The 25,337-nt window shown below is 44.6% G+C and overlaps 1 protein-coding gene across 2 annotated transcripts in view; it reads right to left on the bottom strand.

Moving 5' to 3' along the window:
- LOC126465839 (estradiol 17-beta-dehydrogenase 2-like) overlaps nt 1-25,337 on the bottom strand; it is a 152,926-nt gene that overhangs the window by 119,339 nt on the left and 8,250 nt on the right. Inside the window, exon 2 of one of the 2 annotated variants that reach the window (XM_050096338.1) lies at nt 21,005-21,169. In XM_050096338.1, coding sequence (XP_049952295.1) covers nt 21,005-21,169 — 165 coding nt within the window. The remainder of the gene's footprint in view (nt 1-21,004; nt 21,170-25,337) is intronic. The other variant, XM_050096339.1, reaches the window with a different exon arrangement.

Raw genomic sequence — 25,337 nt, 5'->3', positions numbered from 1 at the left:
TGATGTAGTGGATTGTATTACATATAATCGAACTGTCTAAATAAATGAATAAATAAACGAAGGAGTATCGGGCTGGCTTGTGGAATCCACTGGATGACGCCAAGCATGCGACCACAAAGTGAGCCACGTTCGTTGTAGGCCGGGCTGCGCACTCTCTTGGGCAATCAGCTGACCCGACGTCACTGGCCAGCGTGTTTCTAACGCAATAGACCGAGGTCACCGTAGGTGTCCATTAAAACCGCTTGCCAGCCGCCCTCCTTCAGAACAGGTTATCAACGCGTCTTAGCTCGGCAGTACACAACAACTCTTTAACGAGTAAATATAATACTCCAACTCTTCCAGCCAGATTCGAGGGACTTTAAAGCTGGGGTCATTTGTCACCGCTTGCCTTCATACCATAAAGTCTTGACAATATGGAAGGTCGTCTGCAGAGCGAACCAACAAAAATTTACATGTTTCGAGATATTCAGCTCTAAAGATCAACCACAGAAAAAAACCTCAGTCGAAATGCTGAGGGTAGAAAATGACATTCAGTAGACTCCTACTGGAGTCTGTTACTGGCTTTTTAAACAAAAGACACACATACAGGCCTGAAGAAATTATAGTCATTAAAAGTAAGTGCAGTAAAAATTGAACAACTTAACTGTGCAATAGTCTTGTTTCATTCATCTAACAAGGAGACCGTACGAACTACCCCTCACCAATTCTTATTGACAGGATGTGCAGGGCATGACTACTACTTCAAAGATGTAAATAGGAAGACACAACTCTCAACTGTTCTAGAGAAAATAGAATCTGAAAATTTTAAGCATATTTATACAGTTTGTACGATTGCTCGTACATAAAAAGTACGCAGCCGAGCGAATCACAAGTCGGCTCCTAGCCGTGACATGGGCGTGGTTTTGTTTAATGACTAGCACGCGGTGCTACGTCGCTGTATTCCTTCAAGTTCTGACCTGTAAGGGCGTCATCTTACCGTTGTGCGACTATAAAGATCACCTTTCAAGCGGAACATGCACGACTTCGAGCACAGTAGAACAGTCCATATGTGATGAGCTCCATCTCGCACCTCAAGATGAAGTAGGAATTCATTTCTCATTCACGATCAGCACCGTGTACATCAAACTGAGGACCAAAGAAGTTTTGCGACATTTTACCGACGGGCTGAAATTCAAACACACTGATGGCCCTGTTGGAGTTGCTTCGGTTGATCTGCGCCCTGCATGTTTTCGAACTTCTTCTGTGGTACCGCAAGATGTGGTCGTATCTGCCTTTCGACTTTACGGAAATTTCATCGGTCACATCCCGAAAAAATGGCAGACCTTCGAGACCTACCACGTCTTAAATGGCGTACGTCAAATCAAACAGGAATTGATGAAGCACATGTCTTCTTATTTCGTAATTGGCGGCGTGTGGACAATGGTGATGTACGGCGGTCAGCGGCGATCTTGTCTGGGGTGTGGCCAAGAGGGCCACGGACGGTTGAATTGCTTCTGTAGACGCCTGATATAGACGCTGGTAGGAGATATCGCACCACCTATAAGAACTATAGTGCTCCCTGTCAACTACGCCGCCGTTGCAAAGGCGTCAGAGGGTCCGGCCCACTTCTGTCCAATCTGCCATCGTTGCTGGACCCTGACAGAGAGGCGAGTCTTCAGATTCCATCATCTCCGACGGAAACGACGCCCTGGACGTTGGTCAACCCGAGAAATAACGGTACAGTAGCAATGGACGTCGGCTCGGACGTCGTACCAACCTCTGCTTTCCTTCCAATTGAGGCGGCGTCAGATGACGGCCGATCCCACTCCAGAATGGAACAACATGTTCGGAAGCAGAGGTCAGTGAGGAAGCTCAAGAACGGTAGTGTACCCCATGTGGAGATTGTCTCCTCAGGTAGGGTGCACAGGATGGCAAATCAACTTCGGACGATGAATCATCTCGGAAGACCTGCTGTTGAGTGTGCCTCCCTCAACAGTTTGTCCTCCGCAACCTGTGATGCCTTCTTTTCCGCCACCTCAACCATCTGTTGATAGCCTTCTCTGGAGGTCGCCGACATGCGACTGCTCCTGATGATTCTACTCTTGTACAGTGCAATGGTGCTGCTTCTGTTTCTTGGGCGGATGAAGTGGAGGAATTGGAACGGCTTATGAATACCATCGATCGGTGCGTTTCACCGGTTGTGCTCTCCGCTACCTCATCATCGAGAATGTCGTGTCTTCAACCGTCTAGTATGGTCTGCCCCGGCTGAATGACACTACTGGATCCCATAAATCGACAGCAACATACTGCCTACGTACGATCAGTATCAATGCTCTCTGTGACCCACATAAAATTGCGATACTCCATGATACATTTCATGCAGCGGACTTAGACGTTCCTCTTACAAGAAATGCATCTGATGGTTTTCTTAATCCATTCGTCTTCCACGCTTCAGATACCGCTAGCGGTATAGCGATCCTAATCTGTGAACGGTTACCTGTCGACGACGTCCAGTACCTTCGATGCCCAAATGATTAACATCGCTGCTCCATCAGGATTGGGGAGCCAATGAGAAAGCTCTGACTTCTATGTGGAAGGGATCTCACTTCTTTTCGTAGGGAGGCAAGATGCATTGTGGTGGTGATTTTAATCCCACCCCCCACCCCAAAGATAATTTCACAGAGCTTTGCACGTCTGCCGACCATCTCCAACTTGTGAACACGTGAAAACACGTTCATGATGATCGCCCCAGTTTCACGCACAACATTGCACATTCTTCTAGACATCTTAATCGCTTTTATATTTTACACTCGCTGGTAGAAGAAACCCGACTGGCTGAGATTTGGCATGTTACTTTTTACGAGCGTGCAGCGTATGTCTGCATTGTCACTCTTGACTACCAGAGAATGTCGAATAGAAGGCGTGTTCGGAAGCTGAATGTGGCCCTTCTGGCATCTGCTGACTGTCAGCAACTTGCGGAGGTGACTTGGGATTCATGTCGCTGCCTGGTTCGATTCATCACTGATGACGAAGGCAGACAACTTGACATCCAATGAGGAACTGAATGTGCCTCCACGCCCATTGTGCTAGGTTTTACGCTAACCACCCTCGTTCACCAGCTGTCATTGAAGAAATGTCTCGGCTCATGTTCGGCAAAATACCAGAGGACGAATCTCTGGAACTGGAGACACCAGTAACATAACAAGAATACCTTGATGTTATCCGAGTGGGAGCTGCTAACAAGTCACCTGGCCCTGGCGGCATCCCCCTTGAATTTTATCGTGCTTTCCGATATTGTGGATTGTTATCTATGGAGAACTGGTGTCCCTGCAGTGAGCGTCCCCCTGTGCCTTTCTACAGGGCCGCATTGTGCCTGTTCACACACTTCAAACGGGTCAGTGACTATCGCCCGTTAACTCTCCTAAACAGCGATATCAAGATCTGTACGCGTATTTTGGCAGTGTTACGCCATCTCCTATGATGAGGCATCGCTAGGCAGAGCATACAACAATGGGACATCACTCTGTCGCTACAGGAATCTGCTCTCGTTCGAGCTCAGCATTTGTCCTTGGCTTTGGCGCCCTTAGACGTCAGGCAGGAGGTACCCAGAAACTATTGTTGAGGTGGTTATACGTCTCCTGCATGACATGACGTCCTGGTTGCTGTACAATGGTATGTTCATACAACCGATCCTGATTAGGCGCTTAGTGTGACAGGAGTGCCCCCTCTCGGCGCTGCTGGCCTTCGCCCTGGAACCTACGACAATGACTGATGAGGATGTCGTTAGGTGTACATTGATTTTGTTGCATCGCTAATGCTAACGATTTGGTATCCTGCCTTCGAAGTGTCGATGACACACAGGCACTTATAACCAGGTACTGCGCCCACACATGCTTGCTCAATTATAAATTTTGCCTTGCAATAGATTGCAATACCAACTCCACAACGACCTCAGTTTTGCATTACTGGGCCAACATTTCGAGTACATATCCACTACAGATGATTCGAAACCCTCCACTTTGCCTGCACTGCTATGACTGTGCACTCACTCCAGCAATGGTATTGTTAGATTAAAAGCTATTCTTTGGGCTCTGTACAGTATTAATGTCTCTGACAATGCCAGTGGCTTTACTACAATGCTTTCATACAATTATTTCTCACTTGTACCATATTACAGTATCGTAAACACTAATTATTGAGAAAACTCATAAATACACATAATTACAAGAAACGGTTTTAAAATCATAGAATCAAATTACTGTTCAGCATGTGAGGCACATAGCTGTAATGTTGCATATGCTACAAGTTCAGTTAATTTGTATTGACAATTGTATGTCCGAACATGGGACATAGTGGCTAGCACGACCCAAGTTTCGTTCGTAATGATCAAGAAATAAAATATAATTATCATTATACCACAATTCTGCAAAAATTCTTTGAACTCTTAACATGAGATATATTTGTATGTTGTATAGTGTAAAACATGTAATTATTATTCATTTAGTCCGCCTGCTTAGCTGAGTGGTAACGTGCTTGCCTACCATGCAGTGGGCCCGGGTTCGATTCCCGGCCGTATTGGAGATTTTCACCGCTCGTGGACTGGGTGTTGTGTTGCCCTCATCACCGGCACGGAAGTCGCCCAATGTGACGTCGATTGAAATAAGACTTGCACTCGGCGACCGAACTTCCACGGATGGGGCCTCCAGGCCAACAATGACACGCTATCATTCCATTTCATTTGATTAATCATTTAAATAGATACATCACGAAGGAAGTTTTATCACACATTATTAATCTAACACATTAAATATTGCTTTTACTTACATTACTGACGCATTAAATATTTTGTTATTCAGTGAGTACATTTTTCTCGAAGCACATTAATGCTTCACTACGTGTCTTTTCTTATAGCAACATTCTGAAATTTGATTACATAACCATAATTTTCTTACTTTCGTAATAGGTATTAGTACTTCTTACATCTCTGACTTTCGATTGGTAGTCTTGTATCAGGTTTCAATCCACCAAATCAATTCCACTTAGATCTATTCTTCCTTCAGAATAGGTAATTAGTTCTCTACCATATAGGGCACTTTTTTCCACATATTAACATTTTTGTGGTTGTATATTTCTCACTTCAGCACTATGTGATCAAAAGTATCCGAACACCCCAAAAACATAGGTTTTTCATATTAGTTGCACTGTGCTGCCACCTACTGCCAGGTACTCCATATCAGCGACTTCAGTAGTCATTAAACGTCGTGAGAGAGCAGAATCAGGCGCTCTACGGAACTCACGGACTTCGAACGTGGTCAGGTGATTGGGTGTCACTTGTGTCATACGTCTGTACGCGAGATTTCCACACTCCTAAACATTCCTAGGTCCACTGTTTCCGATGTGATAGTGAAGTGGATACGTGAAGGGACACATAGGGCACAAAAGCGTACAGGCCGACCTTGTCTGTTGACTGACAGAGACCGCCGGCAGTTGAAGAGGGTCGTAATGTGTAATACGCAGACATCTATCTAGACTATCACACTGGAATTCCAAACTGCATCAGGATCTACTGCAAGTACTATGACAGTTAGGCGGGAGGTGAGAAAACTTGGATTTCATGGTCGAGCGGCTGCTCATAAGCCACACATCACGCCCGTAAATGACAAACGACGTCTCGCTTGGTGTAAGGAGCGTAAACATTGGACGACTGAACAGTGGAAAACGTTGTGTGGAGTGACGAATCACGGTACACAATGTTGCGATCCGATGGGAGGGTGTGGATATGGCGAATGCCCGGTGAACGTCATCTGCAAGCGTGTGTAGTGCCAACAGTAAAATTCAGAGGCGGTGGTGTTATGGTGTGGTCGTGTTTTTAATGGAGGGGGCTTGCACCCCTTGTTGTTTTGCATGGCAGTATCACAGCACAGGCGTACATTGACGTTTTAAGCATCTTCTTGCTTTCCTCTTTCGAAGAGCAATTCGGGGACGGCGATTGCATCTTTCAACACGATCGAGCACCTGTTCATAACGCACGGCCTGTGGCGGAGTGATTACTCGACAATAACATCTCTGTAATGGACTGGCCTGCGCACAGTCCTGACCTGAATCCTATAGAATATCTTTGGGATGTTTTGAAAAGCCGAGTTCGTGCCAGGCCTCACCATCCGACATCCATACCTGTCCTCACTGCAGCACTCCGTAAAGAATGGGCTGTCATTCCGCAAGAAACCTTCCAGCACCTGATGGAACGTATTCCTGAAAGAGTGGAAGCTGTCATCAAGGCTAAGGGTGGGCCAACACCATATTGAATTCCAGCATTACTGATGGAGGGCGCCACGAACTTGTAAGTCGTTTTCAGCCAGATGTCCGGATACTTTTGATCACATAGTGTATACCCACAATTCATTTATCTGCAGTTTCCCCCATATCACGTTCTCTTTACTATGCTATGTACCCTTTCTCCACCTTACTTAGCATCGATTCATTATATTTCACATGCAGTTTAAACAAAAGTCTTAGTATCTTGGTATTTATTTCACTACTACACAATGGCTCAATCCTACTACTGGTGTTTACATAACACTTAGGTTCTAACATTTTCGCGTGAAATTATCATTATCTGTTTACAAACATAGATTCAAATCTTATTTCATTTTTACATTTGCCTTACAGACATCAGTAATTTCCACTCTAGTAATGCCTCAGATCGATTACGTTATGCTTGACCAATCTTTTACCTGACTTAGGTCATATCAGACAGAAAGCATTAGGGTGAGGAACGGTCTCAATTTTAAAAGAACCATTGTAAATAAACTTGAATTTTGATATTTCACTGTCTATCTCAGTAGAATAAAATAGTATTTCTCTCCCTGGTTTTGATTTTGAGTTTCGACCCCTCCTCTGCAGCGGGGTTTGAGAGAGTTATCTTACGACTGGGAGCTACGACAACCTGATAGTTTTTGACACAGGAGTATCTGCTTGCTTTTCATGTTTGTTGAGTTCTTTTTTCAAGCCTATGGACTTCCGATTTCTTAAAGTAATATTCTTTTCCACTGGGGTTGAAATTTTTCTCATTTGGCACGCATATCATGGCAGTGGTTGGTACCAGTTTACATACTTTGTCGGCTGTGTGGCATGTCTTTTAAAAAGTTCTGTAAACAGAGAGCTGCACGTGGCACATCCTGTCTAGCTTCGTTCACTTATACGCGTGCGTAGGTAGCCGTGGCGCTGAAACTCTCTACTCGCTAACTTGCTTTCAGTTTTTCTAAGTGAAGGCTGTGTCCTTGTTTTGACCGACACGTTACCTGTGTTTTTTTTCCTTAGCTCGTCCACGCGTGCCGCCCCTCCCTCTCCCCCCCCCCCCTCCCCAGCCCTCCCCACTTTCTCATTTTTAATCGTCAGTCTTCTGACTCGTTCTGCGGTACAGCCGCATATCACAAATCTGTATTCTGTACTCTTTAGACTATTCATTCCATTCAACACGCCTGTAAGTCTTCATTTCACTGAGAATAGCAACGTCATCAGCGAATCTTATCATTGATATCCGCTCACCTTGAATTTTAATGCCATTCTTGAAACCTCTTTTTTTTCCATCATTGCTCCTTCAATGTATAGGTTAAACAATACAGGTGAAAGACTGCATCCCTGCCTTACACTCCGTTTTAATCCGAGCGCTTCATTCTCTTTCTGTTCCCTCTTCGTTTTTGTACGTCTTGTATATTACCCGTCTTTCCCTATGCATATCCGTCTTTATATCTCCAGATATATCTTTATATCTTGAGATATTCCATGAACGTGCCTTGATTTTTTGTGTACCTTATTTCCATTACCAACAGCAACGTCAGAACTGCCTCCCTGGTGCCTTTACCTCTCCTAAAGGCGAACTAATCGTCGTTAACACATACTCAACTTTATTCTGCGTTCTTCTGCGTATTATATGCCGGCATGGTAGCTCAGCGTCTTCGGTCAGAGGGCTACTCGCTCTCTGTAATAAAAAAACTGAGTTAATTGATCAATGACGAACGAAACGGGTGTCTTGCGACGTCCGCCCAGAGCAGATAAAACGAACGAAATGAGATTTAAAAAAAAAAAGCTGTCTAAGACGCTGCAGTCGTGGACTGTGCGGCTGGTTCCGGCGGAGGTTCGAATCCTCCATCGGGCATGGCTGTGCGTGTTTGTCCTTAGGATAATTTAGGTTAAGTAGTGAGTAAGCTTAGGGACTGATGACCTTAGCAGTTAAGTCCCGTAAGATTTCACACACTTTTTTTTTGTTTGGCGATGATGTTTTTCCGAAACTCTTGCGGTACATCTAGAGTATCATATTTTCTATACAGCTACGGGAATGGTCGTATGGTTGCCACTTCCCCAAAAGATTTTAGAAATTCTGATGAAAAATTATCTATTCCGAAACCTTTATCTGAGCTTAAGTTGTCCAATGCTCTTTTAAGTTATGAATCAAGTACTGGTGGCTCCTGTATCTCTTCCCTGGCGACTTCTGTTTCTAACACGTCATCACACAATTCCTCTGCCTCATAGAGACCTTCAATGTATTCTTTCCACCTATCCACTCTCTCCTCTGCATTTAATTGCGGAATTCTCACTGAACTCTTAATGCAGCTTTTAGTTTCACTGAAGGTTGTTTCGACTTTTCTGTACGCTGAGTCAGTCCTTTCGTCAATAATTTCTTCTACGATTCCTCCTCATTGCTCATGTAGCCATCTCGCCCTAACATCCCCGCACTTCCTGCTTAATTCATTGCTAGGTGACTTATATTGCCAGGATCTTTACGTTTGTTTTCTATTAATTAAGAAAAGCAAGACAAATAGACCACAAAAATTAAATAAGTTGTGTAACAACACACCTGAAAAGAGACCATGACGAAAATTACACGATGCCTGGTTAACTCATCACTTTTTTTTTTTAACCAGAAGCAAGGAAACAGGAATGAAACATGCAAACATAAAAGGGATTTTACTCATTATCCAACTCTTTGACGATTAAATACAACATACAGCATAATCGCAAAAAGTGCACAATAATGTTGCATTCTTTGCCACGTCCAATGTGCCGTAACCATATACCGGTAAAAGGCACAAGGGTCCGGGTCATATCTGATCCCCAGCATGTAATAAACGTAATGTCCGACAAGCCATATGACTCGATTGTTCTTCGGGCTGGGAAAGAAGGTTGACTCAGGATGCAGGAGAATCTCACCGGAAATTGCCGCTTCCGTCGTCCTCGTAAGAAAAGTCAGTTGATGGTGGAACCAACTCCAATGTCTGTGGCCGCATGTGAACAAAGGATGCAGTGTATCTCTTTCGTTACCACGACTGCATCAGTCCATCTCTCTAAGACCAATGCAAAAAAGTCGAGCGTTGATGGGAACAAGGTTATGAACGACTTGGTATCATAAGGCCGCCACCTCCATCGGAGAAGCAGGAGGCTGGCATTGTACCAAACAACCTGCCAATCTGTCTCTGGCGACAGGGTCTCCACAGAGGGAACGCAATTTGGAAAGAGGTGCGAGTGGGAAAGAACTGATATCATTAAAAAACTCCCGAATATGCCTCGATTTGTTATTTATCCTACTGTTATGAGCAAGAGGGGTTAAACTCGCAGGTCTGATAAAGGTAAAAAGTGACTTTGGGGGGTGGGGGACACAAAGACACCTTAAAATCGTGCGTCGAAGAGATAAACAGAAGCCTTGGCCAAACCATCAGGGAGCCCAAACCTCCCATCAGTGAAGTCTCGCCAAAACCTTACAACGCACCGAAAAAATAGAGCTTCACTAGATAATCTTGCTCAATAACCGTTATAACTTTCTGGACATCATCGCAGGTGGGAGAAAATTTGTGTAACAAATTAGGCTTTAATTAACAAATGTTTCCAAGGTCTAAACCTTGTGAGGCAACGAATCCTTTCCGTGGCGAACTTTCAGTTTAACGTAGTGATTCTCAATGGATCATTATCAACAATAACACCCAAAGGTCGATGGCGGACGACCGCCACAGCCCACGGAATTGCAACTGTGTCAGATTCCCGCAAGCTGTGTAAACGGAATTTCCGGTCATTAATCTATGTTCTCGCAAGTCGACAAAATGCATCCAAAATGTTCTTGACCGCCGGTATGTCGTCATGAGTGCGAAGAAGTACCATAACGTCATCGGCGTATGCACAGACGATAAACGTTTCTCCCAGTAACGACTAGCTACCCAGTCGAGCAGCTATGGATCGCAATAAGACTTCCAGAAACAGCACAAATAATGACACAGACTTCCTTGCAGGACACCTCGACAAACTTCTGTGGGTAAAGAAAGACGCAAGGTCAGTTATTATTATTTGACGAAATGTCTTGCTCTGATGTGACTAAAATCTATCCATCATGTGGCGTACCCCTTTATGGTCCCGATGAACGAATATCTCCTGGAACTGTTACAAATATTTATGGACACCCCTGCAGGATTCATGGTGTCAATTCCTTACAGCGCTACTTCAGACATTAATCGAGTCCATGCCATGTCGTGTATGTCGTGTTGGGTGTTGTGGCACTTCAGTGTGCTCGTGGAGGCCCTACACGATATTAGGCAGAGCGCCAGATTCATTGGTTCTTCAGTATATATATATCGTGTAGGGCCTCCGCGAGCACACAGAAGTTGGTTCAAATGGCTCTGAGCACTATGGGACTTAACTGCTGTGGTTATCAGTCCCCTAGAACTTAGAGCTACTTTAACCTAACTAACCTAAGGACATCACACACATCCATGCCCGAGGCAGGATTCGAACCTGCGACCGTAGCGGTCGCGCGGTTCCAGACTGCAGCGCCTAGAACCGCTCGGCCACTCTGGCCGGCCACACAGAAGTGCAGCAACACGACATGTCATGGACTCGATTAATGTCTGAAATAGTGCTAGAGGGAATTGGTAGGATGAGTCCTGCAAGGCTGTCCATAAATCCGTAAGAGTACGAGGGGTGGAGGTCTCTTCTGAAAAGAATTTTGCAAGGCATCCCTGATATGCTCAATAATGTTCATATTTTGGGAGTTTCGTGGCCAGCTGAAGTGTTTAATCTCAGAAGAGTGTTCCTGGAGCCACTCTGTAGCAATTCTGAAGGTGTAGAGTGTCGCCTTATCCTGCTGGAATTGCCCAAGTCCATCGGAAAGCACAATGGCCGTGAATGGATGCAGGTGACCAGACAGGATGCTTATGTACATGTCACCTGTCATAGTCGTATCTAGACGTGTCAAGGGTCCCATATCACTCCAACTGCACACGCCCCACACCATTACAGAACCTCCACCAGCTCGAACAGTCCTCTGGTGGTACGCAGGGTCCATGGATTCATGAGGTTGTCTCCTCACCTGTACACGTCCATCTGCTCGATACAATTTGAAACGAGACTCCTCTAACGTGGCTACATGTTTCCAGTGATGAACAGTCCAATGTCGGTATTGACGAGCCCAAGCGAGGTGTAAAGCTTTTTGTTGTCCAGTCGTCGTTGGTACACGAGTGGGCCTTCTGGTCCGAAAACTGTTTCACTGATTTTTCTCCCGTTGACACTTTTCGATGCCCCACCATTGAAATCTACAGCAATTTGCTTAAGGGTGTCACTTCCGTCACGTTGAACGATTCTCTTCAGTCGTCGTTGGTCCCGTTCTTGCAGGATCTTTTTCCGGCTGCAGCGATGTCGGAGATCTGATGTTTTAGCAGATTCCTGATATGCACAATACACTTCGGACATGGTCGTACGGGAAAATCCCTACTACATCGCCACCTAGGAGTTGCGGTGTCTCAACGCTCGTGCGCCGAATATAACACCACGTTCGGACACACTTAAATCTTGATAACCTATCATTGTAGCAGGAGTAACCGATCTATAACTGTGCCAGACACTTGTTATCTTACATAAGCGTTGCAGACCACAGCGCCGTATTCTGCCTGTTTACATATATGTTTATTTGAATACGCTTGCCTATACCAATTTCTTTGCCGCTTCACACACACACACACACACACATATATATATATATATATATATATATATAGGGTGATCCATTGATCGTGAAAGGGGCCAAATATCTCACGAAATAAGCGTCAAATGAAAAAACTACAAAGAACGAAACTTGTCTAGCTTGAAGGGGGAAACCAGATGACGCTATGGTTGGACCGCTAGATGGCGCTGCCATAGGTCAAACGGATATAAACTGCATTTTTTCTTTAAATAGGAACCTCCACTTTATTATTATATATTCGTGTAGTACGTAAAGAAATATAAATGTTTTAGTTCGACCACCTTTTTCGCTTTGTGATAGATGGCAATGTAATAGTCACAAACATATGGCTCACAATTTTAGGCGAACAGTTGGTAACAGGTAGGTTATTTAAATTAAAATAAGGAACGTAGGTACGTTTGAACATTTTATTTCGGTTGTTCCATTGTTGTACCTTTGCGAACTTATCATTTCTGATAACGCATGCTATTACACCGTGATTACCTGTAAATGCAACATATGCTCAAAATTATGTCCGTCAACCTCAATGCATTTGGCAATACGTGTAACGACATTCCTCTCAACAGCGAGCAGTTCGCCTTCCGTAATGTTCGCACATGCATTGACAATGCGCTGACGCATTTTGTCAGGCGTTGTCGGTGGATCACGATAGCAAATATCCTTTAACTTTCCCCACAGAAAGAAATCCGGGGACGTCAGATCCGGTGAACGTGCGGGCCAGGGTATGGTGCTTCGACGACCAATCCACCTGTCATGAAATATGCTATTCAATACCGCTTCAACCGCACGCGAGCTATGTGCCGGACATCCATCATGTTGGAAGTACATCACTATTCTGTCATGCAGTGAAACATCTTGTAGTAACATCGGTGGAACATTACGTAGGCAATCAGCATACATTGCACCATTTAGATTGCCATCGATAAATGGGGGCCAATTATCATTCCTCCCATAATGCAGCACCATACATTAACCCGCCAAGTTCGCTGATGTTCCACTTGTCGCAACCATCGTGGATTTTCCGTTGCCCAATAGTGCATATAATGCCGGTTTACGTTACCGCTGTTGGTGAATGACGCTTCGTCGCTAAATAGAACGCGTGCAAAAAATCTGTCATTGTCCCGTAATTTCTCTTGTGCCTAGTGGCAGAACTGTACACGACGTTCAAAGTCGTCGCCATGCAATTCCTGGTGCATAGAAATATGGTACGGGTATAATCGATGTTGATGTAGCATTCTCAACACCAACGTTATTGAGATTCCCGATTCTCGCGCAATTTGTCTGCTACTGATGTGCGGATTACATGCGACAGCAGCTAAAACACTTACTTGGGCATCATCATTTGTTGGAGGTTGTGGTTGAGGTTTCACATGTAGCTGAACACTTCCTGTGTCCTTAAGTAACGTAACAATCCGGCGAACGGTCCGGACACTTGGATGATGTCGTCCAGGATACCGAGCAGCATACATAGCACACGCCCGTTGGGCATTTTGCTCACGATAGCCTTACGTCAACACGATATCGATCTTTTCCGCAATTGGTAAACGGTCCATATTAACACGGGTAATGTATCACGAAGCAAATACCATGGACACTGGCGGAATGTTACGTGGTACGTTTGTGACTATTAACGGCATCTATCACAACGCGAAAAAATTGGTCCAACTAAAACATTCATATTTCTTTACGTACTAAACGAATAAGTAATAAAAACGGGGGTTCCTATTAAGAAAAAAAACGCACCCCGGTTCCCAGAACTCCTGAAGATGGACGTTGGCTGTGGATATTTTATCATAGACACAGTTCAAAAATGGTTCAAATGGCTCTGAGCACTATGGGACTTAACATCTGAGGACGTCAGTCCCCTAGAACTTAGAACTACTTAAACCTAACTAACCTAAGGACGTCACACACATCCATGCCCGATGCAGGATTCGAACCTGCGACCGTAGCAGCAGCGCGGTTCCGGACTGAAGCGCCTAGAACCGCTCGGCCACCGCGGCCGGCATAGACACAGTTCCTTTGACTGTTCAGAGATGTCACTAAATCCGGCCGCTGTGGCCTAGCAGTTCTAGGCGCTACAGCCCAGAACCGCGCTGCTGCTACGGTCGCAAGTTCAAATCCTGCCTCGGGCATGGATGTGTGTGATGTCCTTAGGTTAGTTAGGTGTTAGGTTCTAGGGGACTGATGACCACAGAAGTTAAGTCCCGTAGTGCTCAGAGCCATAGATTGAAAAGGGCTGTTTGTGGACGACGTGACCCACCAACCACTCTGAAGAATCTTCCCCGAATCGCTGTTGAGGAGTGAGATAACCTGGACCAACAGTGTCTTGATGAACTTGTGGATAATATACCACGACGAATACAGGCACGCATCAATGCAAGAGGACGTGCTACTGGGTGTTAGAGGTACCGGTGTGACAGCAATCTGGACCACCACCTCTGAAGGTCTCGCTGTATGGTAGTACAACACGCAATGTGTAGTTTTCATGAGCAATAAAAAGGGCGGAAATGATGTTTATGTTGCTCTCTGTTCCAATTTTCTGTACAGGTGCCTGAACATTCGGAACCGCGGTGATGCAAAACTTCCTACTGGCCATAAAAAATTGCTACACCAACAAGAAATGCAGATGACAAACGGGTATTCATTGGACAAATATATTATACTAGAACTGACATGTGATTGCATTTCACCAGGCAACGCCGTCAACTGCTGTTTGTGTATGAAAAATCGGTTGGAAACTTTCCTCATGTCACCACGTTGTAGGTGTCGCCACCGCCGCCAATCTTGTGTGAATGCTCTGAAAAGCTAATCATTTGCATATTACAGCATCTTCTTCCTGTCGGTTAAATTTCTCGTGTGTATCACGTCATCTTCATGGTGTAGCAATTTTAATGGCCAGAAGTGTATATACAGGGTGGTCCATTGATACTGACCGGGCCAAATATCTCACGAAATAAGCATCGAACGAAAATACTACAAAGAACGAAACTCGTCTAGCTTGAAGGGGGAAACCAGATGGCGCTATGGTTGGCACGCTAGATGGCGCTGCCATAGATCAAACGGATATAAACTGCGTTTTTTAAAATATAAACCCCCATTTTTATTACATATTCGTGTAGTACGTAAAGAAACATGAATGTTTTAGTTGGACTACTTTTTTCACTTTGTGATAGATGGCCATGTAATAGTCACAAACGTACAAGTACGTGGTATCACGTAACATTCCGCCAGGGCGGACGGTATTTGCTTCGTGATACATTACCCGTGTTAAAATGGATCGTTTACCAATTGTGGAAAAGGTCGATATCGTGTTGACGTATGGCTATTGTGATCAAAATGCCCAACGGGCGTGTGCTATGTATGCTGTTCGGTATTCTGGACGACATCATCCAAGTGTCCGGACCGTTCGCTGTATAGTTACATTATTTAAGGAAACAGGCAGGAATTGCATTGCGACGACTTTGAACGTCGTGTACGGTTCTGCGACTGGGCGCAAGAGAAATTACGGGGCGATGACAGATGTTATGAATGCTTTCTATTTAGTGATGATGCGTCATTCCCCAACAGCGGTAACGTAAACCGGCATTATATGCACTATTGGGCAATGGAAAATCCACGATGGCTGCGACAAGTGGAATATCAGCGACCTTAGCGGGTTAATGTATGGTGCGGCATTATGGGAGGAAGGATAATTGGCCCCCATTTTATCGATGGTAATCTAAATGGTGCAATGTATGCTGATTTCCTACGTAAAGTTCTACCGATGTTACTACAAGATGTTTCACTGCATGACAGAATGGCGATGTACTTCCAACATGATGGATGTCCGGCTCATAGCTCGCGTTACTTCCAACATGATGATGTCCGGCTCATAACTCGCGTGCAGTTGAAGCAGTATTGAATAGCATATTTCATGACAGGTGGATTGGTCGTCGAAGCACCATACCATTGTCCGCACGTTCACCGGATCTGACGTCCCCGGATTTCTTTCTGTGGGGAAGGTTGAAGGATATTTGCTATTGTGACCCATCGACAACGCCTGACAACATGTGTCAGCGCATTGTCAATGCATGTGCGAACATTACAGAAGGCGAACTACTCGCTGTTGAGAGGAATGTCGTTACAGGTATTGCCAAATGCATTGAGGTTGACGGACATCATTTTGAGCATTTATAACATTAATGTGGTATTTACAGGTAATCACGCTGTAACAGCAGTAATGATAAGTCCTCAAAGGTACATGAATCACATTGGAACAACCGAAATAAAATGTTCAAACGTACCTACGTTCTGTATTTTAATTTATAAAACCTACGTGTTACCAACTGTTCGCCTAAAATTATGAGCCATATGTTTGTGACTGTTACATTGCCATCTATCACAAAGCGAAGAAAGTGGTCCAACTAAAACATTCATATTTCTTTACGTACTACATGAATATGCAATGAAAATGGGGGTTCCTATTTTTCAAAAAACACAGTTGATATCCGCAGCTCGTGATCTCGCGGTAGCGTTCTCGCTTCCCGAGCACGGGGTACCGGGTTCGATTCCCGGCGGGGTCAGGGATTTTTCCTGCCCCGAGATGACTGGGTGTTGTTGTGTCGTCTTCATCATCATCATCATTCATCCCCTTTACGGAGGGAGTAAGGCAATGGCCAACCACCTCCACTAAGGCCTTGTCTAGTAAGGCGGCGCGGGTCTCCCGCGTCGCTCCCCTACGCTCCAGTATGGGACTCATCATCATCATCCGTTTGACCTATGGCAGCGCCATCTTGCGGGCCAACCAAGGCGCCATCTGGCTTCCCCCTTCAAGCTAGACAAGTTTCGTTCTTTGTAGAGTTTTCGTTTGACGCTTATATATATATATGGTGGTCCATCGATCGTGATATCAAATGTCACAGAAATAACATATAACATATATATATATATATATGTTATATGTTGTATATATATATGTGTGTGTGTGTGTGTGTGTGTGTGTGTGTGTGTGTGTGTGTGTGTGGTGTAGCATACTGGTTAGTGCCTGACTAACACATGTGGACGAGTAACTGTTGTAGCAGTTTTCTATGTTGTGGAAAAGCCGTGACTAACAGTTATTCTTACTGTATTCCAGCTACAACTAACTGGAAATAACCCAGACAGCTTTGCACACATCTTTAAAACATAGCAGGATGGCTGCATATCGTCACGTCTGGATCCACTGAGGAGCAAGCCCAGCATGTTCTGAGCAGACAACACCGTGACATCAATGCTGCAGCAGTCCACATACACCAGTTGGTGGTTAGAGTGGTGTTGTGTGCTAGCCCACAGGTGGCATAGCACTCTTGCACGAAGTTGTGCGACAGTCCTCGACCGTGACAGCAGTGATTGTCTTACAGTAAAGCTACAGCAGCGGCAGCAGTGTCTATGCAATCCACCTGTGGAGGCTTGTGGACATGCTCAGCTACTGTGGATGCTGGAGGCAGCGTGAGGGCAGCAGTGGCGTGTCCAGAGTCCATGGAGGACCATTCCCCCTGGTGTGATGTTAAAGACTCAGTCGTTCTAGAATGCCTTTACTGAACTGTGGCATCAAATGGGCAGTTCCTTAAATTTATAGTAAAGTAGGCTTACGATGCTGTATGACATATGTGCTGACCAAACTTAAACAACTGTTTACATGGTGACTTCAGAGAGGAACTGTTTAGCTTAGGACAGACAGAATGGTAATCCACAATTACAACTAGTGACATGAATGCTATAAATGGTTCAAATGGCTCTGAGCACTATGGGACTTAACATCTATGGTCATCAGTCCCCTAGAACGTAGAACAACTTAAACCTAACTAACCTAAGGACATCACACAACACCCAGTCATCACGAGGCAGAGAAAATCCCTGACCCCCTGCTATAAATAGCCATACATATCTCTACTGCACCAGGCAGTTTCTAGCAAGCGTATGGGTTTCTGACGTCATAGAGCTGCGCGAGTAATCCCTGGTCAGCCATCTTAGATTCTGACATCGTAGTAATGTTGCACCGGTATCCCAAGTCATCTCAGATTTTGACATCATAGAGCTGTGCTAGTATTCCAGGCCAGCCATTCTGGATCATCATCTTGGTTTCTGAAGTCACAGTTGGACTGCACCAGTATTCCAGGAGATTCTGTAATTAGTACAAATGACCTACTTCCACTGTCTTGGATTTTTGTGTTTCTGACCAACTTTTACTTAGAAGAGACCTAATTCCACAGCAAGGTCATAAGAGATGGGGAAGACGCCAGCTATTTTTGAATTTCTCACAAATTTTTGAATTTCCTGTCATATTATACATATGGCAGTTACACTTTGTCAGGAATGTGTAACAGGGAAGGGTGTGGGAATCTGATGAGTCACCGAGTATATCATCGGTGCCTGTATCAGTGACATATTTTGCGCCACAATCTTCTTTGCCTACTTACTATCGATAAACAACATAACATCAGTCTTCCCTTTAATTCCTATGTGTATTATTTTTGTCAGCAACGTAAGTTGATTGTGCGACAGGAACCGCACATACGAGCCCTTGCTTTGTTCAAAACTGTGTGAACGCAAATTTTTTCGGGAGTCTGATGGTATGCCTCTCATCTCACAAGTTCTACAAACCAATTTGAGCTGCCACTTCCTCCACAGATATCAGAAATCGCTTAAAAATTGCTCCTTATTTGATCGCAAGTCTACAAAATGTCTATTAAAATATGACTAGCATTGGATCAGCTCTGTCTTCATAACGGCTGCCATTACTTTGCCATTATAAAACAGTTTCTCCTCGTCATAGATGTCTTCAGTGTACCCTTTTTATCCATCTGCTCTCTTCTCCACGTGTATCAGCGGAGTTCACACTCTGCTTTCATCTGGACTTCCTTGCATTTGATCTGACACTTCTTCCTCCTCGTCTTCAGTGTACTCTTTCCACCTCCTACCGTTTAACAGCGGAATTTCCATTGCACTCTTACTTTTGACGTCATTACTTTTAAATTTACTGATAGTTGTGTTGACGTTTTAACATGCTGAATTAATCTTTTCGATGATCATTTCTTTTCGGTTTCTTCACACTTTTCCTGCAGGTATTTCGCCTTGACTTTTCTGTGCTTCCTATTTATTTCGTTCCTAGGTGTCTTATACTACAGATTTCTCTTTTTCCTGAAATACACAGCTGGGAAAAATAAATACACTAGAAAGACGATGTCAATTTTGATCTGATGATGGCATATGCCATCTGTGGGATAGTTGATGTACTGACAACGGTTTCAACGTTGTCTGCCAACAGACAGCGTAGTGGCATAGCTACCAGAGCGGCAAAGCAAAAGCAAGCAGGCGACCACGCAACGGAGACGCTTTCATGCTTACTACAGCCAACTGAGAGAGTTTGGAAGAGGTGAAGTTGTGACCTTCTGAATGGTGGGATGGTCCTTCCGGAGTACTGCCACACGCTGGACGTGCTGCATCAGTTGTGCAACGATGCTGATATCAGTGGCCACGTAAACTTTTTCACACCAGTAGACGACGTTGTTGACTTCCTCGCAGTAATAGGCCTCCAGGATTGTCGTATTGTAAGGGCAGCAGTGGCAGATCGTACAGATACCACAACGGGTGAAGGCTTGTGCGCTCAGATGTGTCAACATGAACTGCTGCGAACCCGTTATTAGCAGTGCAACTACGGGCACGTACAAATCTAGCCCGTTTTCCACTCACGCCACAGCATCGACGTGCTCGATTCGACTTGTGCCGTCAGAGGATCGCTTGGAAGATGGAATGTCGCGCCGCGATTTTCAGCGATGAAAGTACATTCTACCTGCATGCAGGTTATAGTCGTTTGCACCTACGACGTAGACCTGGTGAGTGCTGTCTCGTAGAGTCTATTAGTCCAAGGCACACAGCCCTCACACCAAATCTTATGGTCTGAGGTGTAATAAACTATAACTCACGTTCACATTTGGTGTTTCTGGAAGGAACGCTAACAAGCGCTCGGTAAGTGCAGAATGTTTTTAGGCCTGTTCTCTTGCCGTTCTTGCAGCAGGAAGACGATACATTGTTCAAATAGGATGCTGCTCACCCACACATTGCCCGTGTAACTCTACATGCTCTGTAGGACGTGCAAAAACTTCTCTGGCCAACATGATCACTGGACTAGTCTCCAATCGAGCACGTGTGGGATACCTTGAGAAGAGAAGACACTTACGCAACTCGTCAACCAACAACACTCACGGGACTACATGAACAGGTCGAGTAGGCATGAAATACCGTATCACAGGACAGATTAGACTAGATTAGTACTTGTTTGCCATCTGTACACTCTGATATTGGTGTTTCACCATTGGTCGACACCTGGTACCTCAGAACCACTTGTGCTACAGATGTGTAAATGTAATCATTATGTGTACTCCATATACACTGTTGCAACAACAAATCTTGAGTGAATTGGAAATCTCTAAAAGAGTGTATTCATTTTTTTCTGGTTTATTTGTACTTCCTTCTTTGTCTATGTGCATATTTCTTTTGTTACCCAAAGTTTCTTTGGCATATTGCATACTCTCTGAAAGTCGAACTGTGCTCATGTTATAGAATGCTGCAGCTCTAAAATACACTTGCCAATGACGTAACTACTTACTTTACCAGCACACAGACCAGACTCTCCATGCATGGTTCAAAATGGTTCAAATGGCTCTGAGCACTATGGGACTTAACTTCAGAGGCCATCAGTCCCCTAGAACTTAGAACTAGTTAAACCTAACTAACATAAGGACATCACACACATCCATGCCCGAGGCAGGATTCGAACCTGCGACCGTAGCGGTCGCACGGTCCCAGACTGTAGCTCCTAGAACCGCTAGGCCACTCGGGCCAGCTCTCCATGAATGGTAACTAATATTTGGTCAACATCTTAATTGGAAGTCGTTATACCCATGTTGCAGTGGTCTCACAAGTAACATCAAAGGCACGTAAAATCACATGTGAATATGGAACTCTGTTATATGGGCTGGTTACCCAGTGACAGCTGACCTGTGATGAGGACGGCGCGCGACGGCAAGTTGTCCAGGAGCCGCAGCGGCCTCAGCTTGTCCAGGGCGGTGCCAACCAACCAGACCAGCAGCGACGCCAGCGACACAGCGCCCACCCACTGGCACACCGCGGCCACTGCTGCCAACATACCTCCTCTGCTTCCTGCTGTAACAGGAAAAACTTCGTAACGCGGCCGCCGTCATCCTCTGCTGCACTGAACAGCTACCCGATGATACACAGAGCAATAATAATGCTAAAGGGAGTGCGTTAACCGACAAAGCGAATAGAATAGCCGACTAGGGTGACTCCACCATTGTTCAGTGGTGAGCTCATGGGTGTTCAGCGAAGTTGTTGTTTCCATTTCCTCCACAGTATTTCGCTGACCGACCCAGTTGTCTCTTCAGATGCTGTGAGTTTTGGTTAAAAACAGTCTTGGTTGCAATTTTATTTTTTTTATTTTTTCAACGACGCGTTTCGCCTTATTTAGGCATCTCCAGGTTACCTTTTCTAGATGGACGCGAGAGGCACCAAGATCCGTATTACGCTTTCCCGTTCACAGGAGCTATGAATTTTGTTATTGTGTGTACTCGCTGCCTCCACTCCAGACAAACAGTGAGCTACTGTTGGTCTCATGCCGCTTTTTATGTGCTATATGAGAAAAGTACACCGATTAATAATACTGTGGACTATCAGGCAACGGTGTGTTGTTCTACTTGTGTAGACCAATTGTTCATCACTTCCAGATGCTCACTCCGAGTTTCAGCTCTGTGAAGCCATCGTGTGATTTTTGAGAGTATCATCACTGTGGTTGTGTTTTCGTTGTGTGTTACGAAATTGGAACAGCGGAATTTAGAGCAACGTTATGCCATGAAGAAACTTGGGGAATCCATGAGTGCGATCTTTGAAAAGCCGGCCGGAGTGACCGAGCGGTTCTAGGCGCTACAGTCTGGAGCCGCGCGACCGCTGTGGTCGCAGGTTCGAATCCTGCCTCGGGCATGGATGTGTGTGATGTCCTTAGGTTAGTTAAGTAGTTCTAAGTTCTAGGGGACTGATGACCTCAGAAGTTACGTCCCATAGTGCTCAGAGCCACTTGATCTTTGAAAAGTTGCAACAGGCCTAAGGGGGTCATTCCTTTTCAAGGGCACAAATTTTTCGCGGGCACATATAATTTTTGGGAGGGCAAGAACACTTTAAAGATGAACCTCGCTGAAAGAGACTTTCATCTTCAAAGACCGACAAAAACGTCGAAGGTGCACATGCTCTTGTAAGATTGTTCCTCCAGGACAAAGTGTCAACCAAGTGTTTTACAAACACGTCCTTCAAAGGCTAAGGAAAAGCGTGAATTGAGTGAGAGCAGACATTGCAGACACGTGGGTTCTGCATCATGACGACACCTCATGTCACCCAGCCACGTCCACCCCAGAATTTTTGACCTCAAAAGACATTCCTGTTGTTCCATAGCTCCCCTATTCACCTGATCCGAGTCCTTGTGACTTTTTTCTTTTTCCAAAATTGAAAAGGACGTCATTTTCAGACTCTGGAGAACATTCAAATGAATGTAACCGACATATTAAAGGCGCTACCTGTTGACGCTTTTCAGTGCTGCTACCGAGTCTGCGAACAACGGGTCCGCCAATGTACTTTAAAAGAGACAGTATTGTTGTTTGAAAAAAAAAAAATTAAAAACTTTGAAAGATAAAAAATCACTCATTACTTTTCGCACATACCTCGTATAGCCGAGTTCAACACCCAGCGTCCACTCCACCCTTAGACGCTCTTTTGTTTTACAGAGCACGCACTGACACTCTGTAAAACGCAAATTCCCTTCACCTCTTTTTTTTATTTTTTTTATTTTTTTTTTTTTTTTTAGTTTACAGGTCCGTCTTGATCACACAAACTTTTACACTTCACTATTACCGGTTTCGGCTACTTACATCCTCAGATCCTCAAGACACAAAATATTCTGATGCAGCATCAACGTCAAACTAAATATGTAGGTAGAAGACGGACCTGTAAAATAAAGTGCCACAAATATGATCGCAGACTCATTTTTCAGACTTCATGTGTTCAATTCATATGATGGATGTGGAAAACCCCAGGTGTTTCTTTTAATTTGAAATCATCATCCCTGTTTGTGAGGTGTTCTAAGATCTTTATTTCAATAGGTTCCTTAATTACGTTGGTCATGAAACTTGTCACTTGCACAGTGATACCGGTCTCATCGTATTTCATTTCATGACTACATTCAAGGCAGCGCTCGGCGACTGCTGATTTGCTTGTTTCTTTTAGTCAAGTGTGTCGCTGACGTTCCTTCCATTTCTCCTCGACTGTTCTGATAGTCTGCCCCACGTAAGACACATTCGGATGGAATGCGGTGTAATGCGGTGTACACCTGGTTTTTGCAGACCTACATCGTCTTTAACATTTCAAAGAATATTTCTTATCTTATTTGAAGGAAGCGACATACACTGTGTTGTGGTTCAAAAATGGCTCTGAGCACTATGGGACTTAACTTCTGAGGTCATCAGTACCCTAGAACTTAGAACTACTTAAACCTAACCAAACCAACTTAAAGACATCACACACATCCATGCCAGAGGCAGGATTCGAACCTGCGACCGTAGCGGTCGCTCAGTTTCAGACTGTAGCGCCTAGAATCGCTAGGCCACCCTGGCCAGCACTGTCTTGTGTACAACTTCATACACTATATTAAGGATAGATGGCCAACAGAATGGTGTGGCAAATGTCGTCATGGGAAAACTGTACGGAACCAGAAATAACTGGCGAACTAGTCAACACAACATACAGAAGATTTACTTAAGTTGTATTTCTCCAAACATACAAAAACTCATTAAGGATGATGCAACGAGAAACAAAGCCCAGCTCATCATTGTCAACAATCACTGTGCACTAAGCATGAACAATGGTGCTGGGGCCGTGACTAGACAGCTTCCGCGTAGTGTCACGTGACGAAGTTGCTCCGAGCGCAATTGGGCCGAGCGGCTGTCGCCGGCAGTCTTAAGCCTAGTTTACACGACGCTGCGCTACCGGCCACTGCGCATGCGCGCCGCGTTTTTGCGCAACTCGTTGGTGAAACTAAACACTTTCGGCGTGTTCAAACTTTGGCGACACTAGTTGATGAGTTGTGAGGTTATGTGTGTTCGTAGAGTGTAGAAAAACTGAAATATGAAGTGGGGAACTGAGAATAATGTTCGCTTTTTGGATATCTATGCTTCGATAGGTGTTTGTGGAATTTCAGTGATGTTGATTACCAGAATAAGCAACATATTGCTGCCGCTGAGACCGTCATGTGCGATCATAACGTAGATGGTTTGACAATATCTTAGCTACAGGGCAAAATTTATTTAGTTAGGAGCACATATACAACTGAATTAAGAAAGGTACAAGCTAGTGTAATCCTAGCTGTGGCAATGCTGTCGTCTACAAGACTAAAATCCCATCGTTTGAGTTAACGAATATTGTTGATAGGAGGGAAGGCTATACAAGTTCAAGAAGCTGTATTCTTGATTCAATATTGATCTATCTAAAACGTCGCTGCAGTGGTCACATATGTTAGAATTTTGAAATATTGCCACTGTACAGATCTATCTTCTTAAAGCGGCCTGCTTCGAATAATTATTGGTGCTAATGTTAAAAATTAGCCGGACGATGTGGCCGTGCGGTTCTAGGCGCTTCAGTCTGGAACCGCGTGGCCGCTCCGGTCGCAGGTTCGAATCCTGCTTCGGGCATGGATGTGTGCGATGTCCTTAGGTTAGTTAGGTTTAAGTAGTTCTAAGTTGTAGGGGATTGATGACCACAGATGTTAAGCCCCATAGTGCTCAGAGCCATTTGAACCATTTTTTGTTAATAATTGTTACTGTTAATATTAATAATTATTGGTGTTAATGAAATAGCTTTATCACCAACTAGAACCGTATCTTATAGCATGCCGAGTGATCTCGATTGTAATGCACCAATATGATATGTAATTTCAGTTCTGGCGACAGTACTTCATGCATTACAGTACCTTAGTCCTTATTGCTTAACTTTATTTAGAACAAACGTGAACAGTTCTGGTGACATTCTAAGATAATTAAAAGAACTTCTTGGATCTTCCGCTATAAATTATTTCAGCAGTGATGCTGAGCAACCGAGCTGGCGTCTTTTCTTCATCCAGTCACGAACCGAGACACGTTTCTTATTTTTTTCTCAAGCAGGGATTCCACGCTACAAGCTTTAACTCCATCACAACTCGTGCGACGTGCAGCTGCCAAAACTTTCATTTCAGACACGACTCGGGGACCGACAACACGACGAAACTAAACTGTATACT

The sequence above is a fragment of the Schistocerca serialis genome, chromosome 1 (genome assembly GCF_023864345.2).
Source record: "Schistocerca serialis cubense isolate TAMUIC-IGC-003099 chromosome 1, iqSchSeri2.2, whole genome shotgun sequence".
Lineage (NCBI taxonomy): Eukaryota > Metazoa > Arthropoda > Insecta > Orthoptera > Acrididae > Schistocerca > Schistocerca serialis.
Note: the sequence above shows the minus strand (reverse complement) of the source record. Positions and strands in the feature narration are given on the sequence as shown.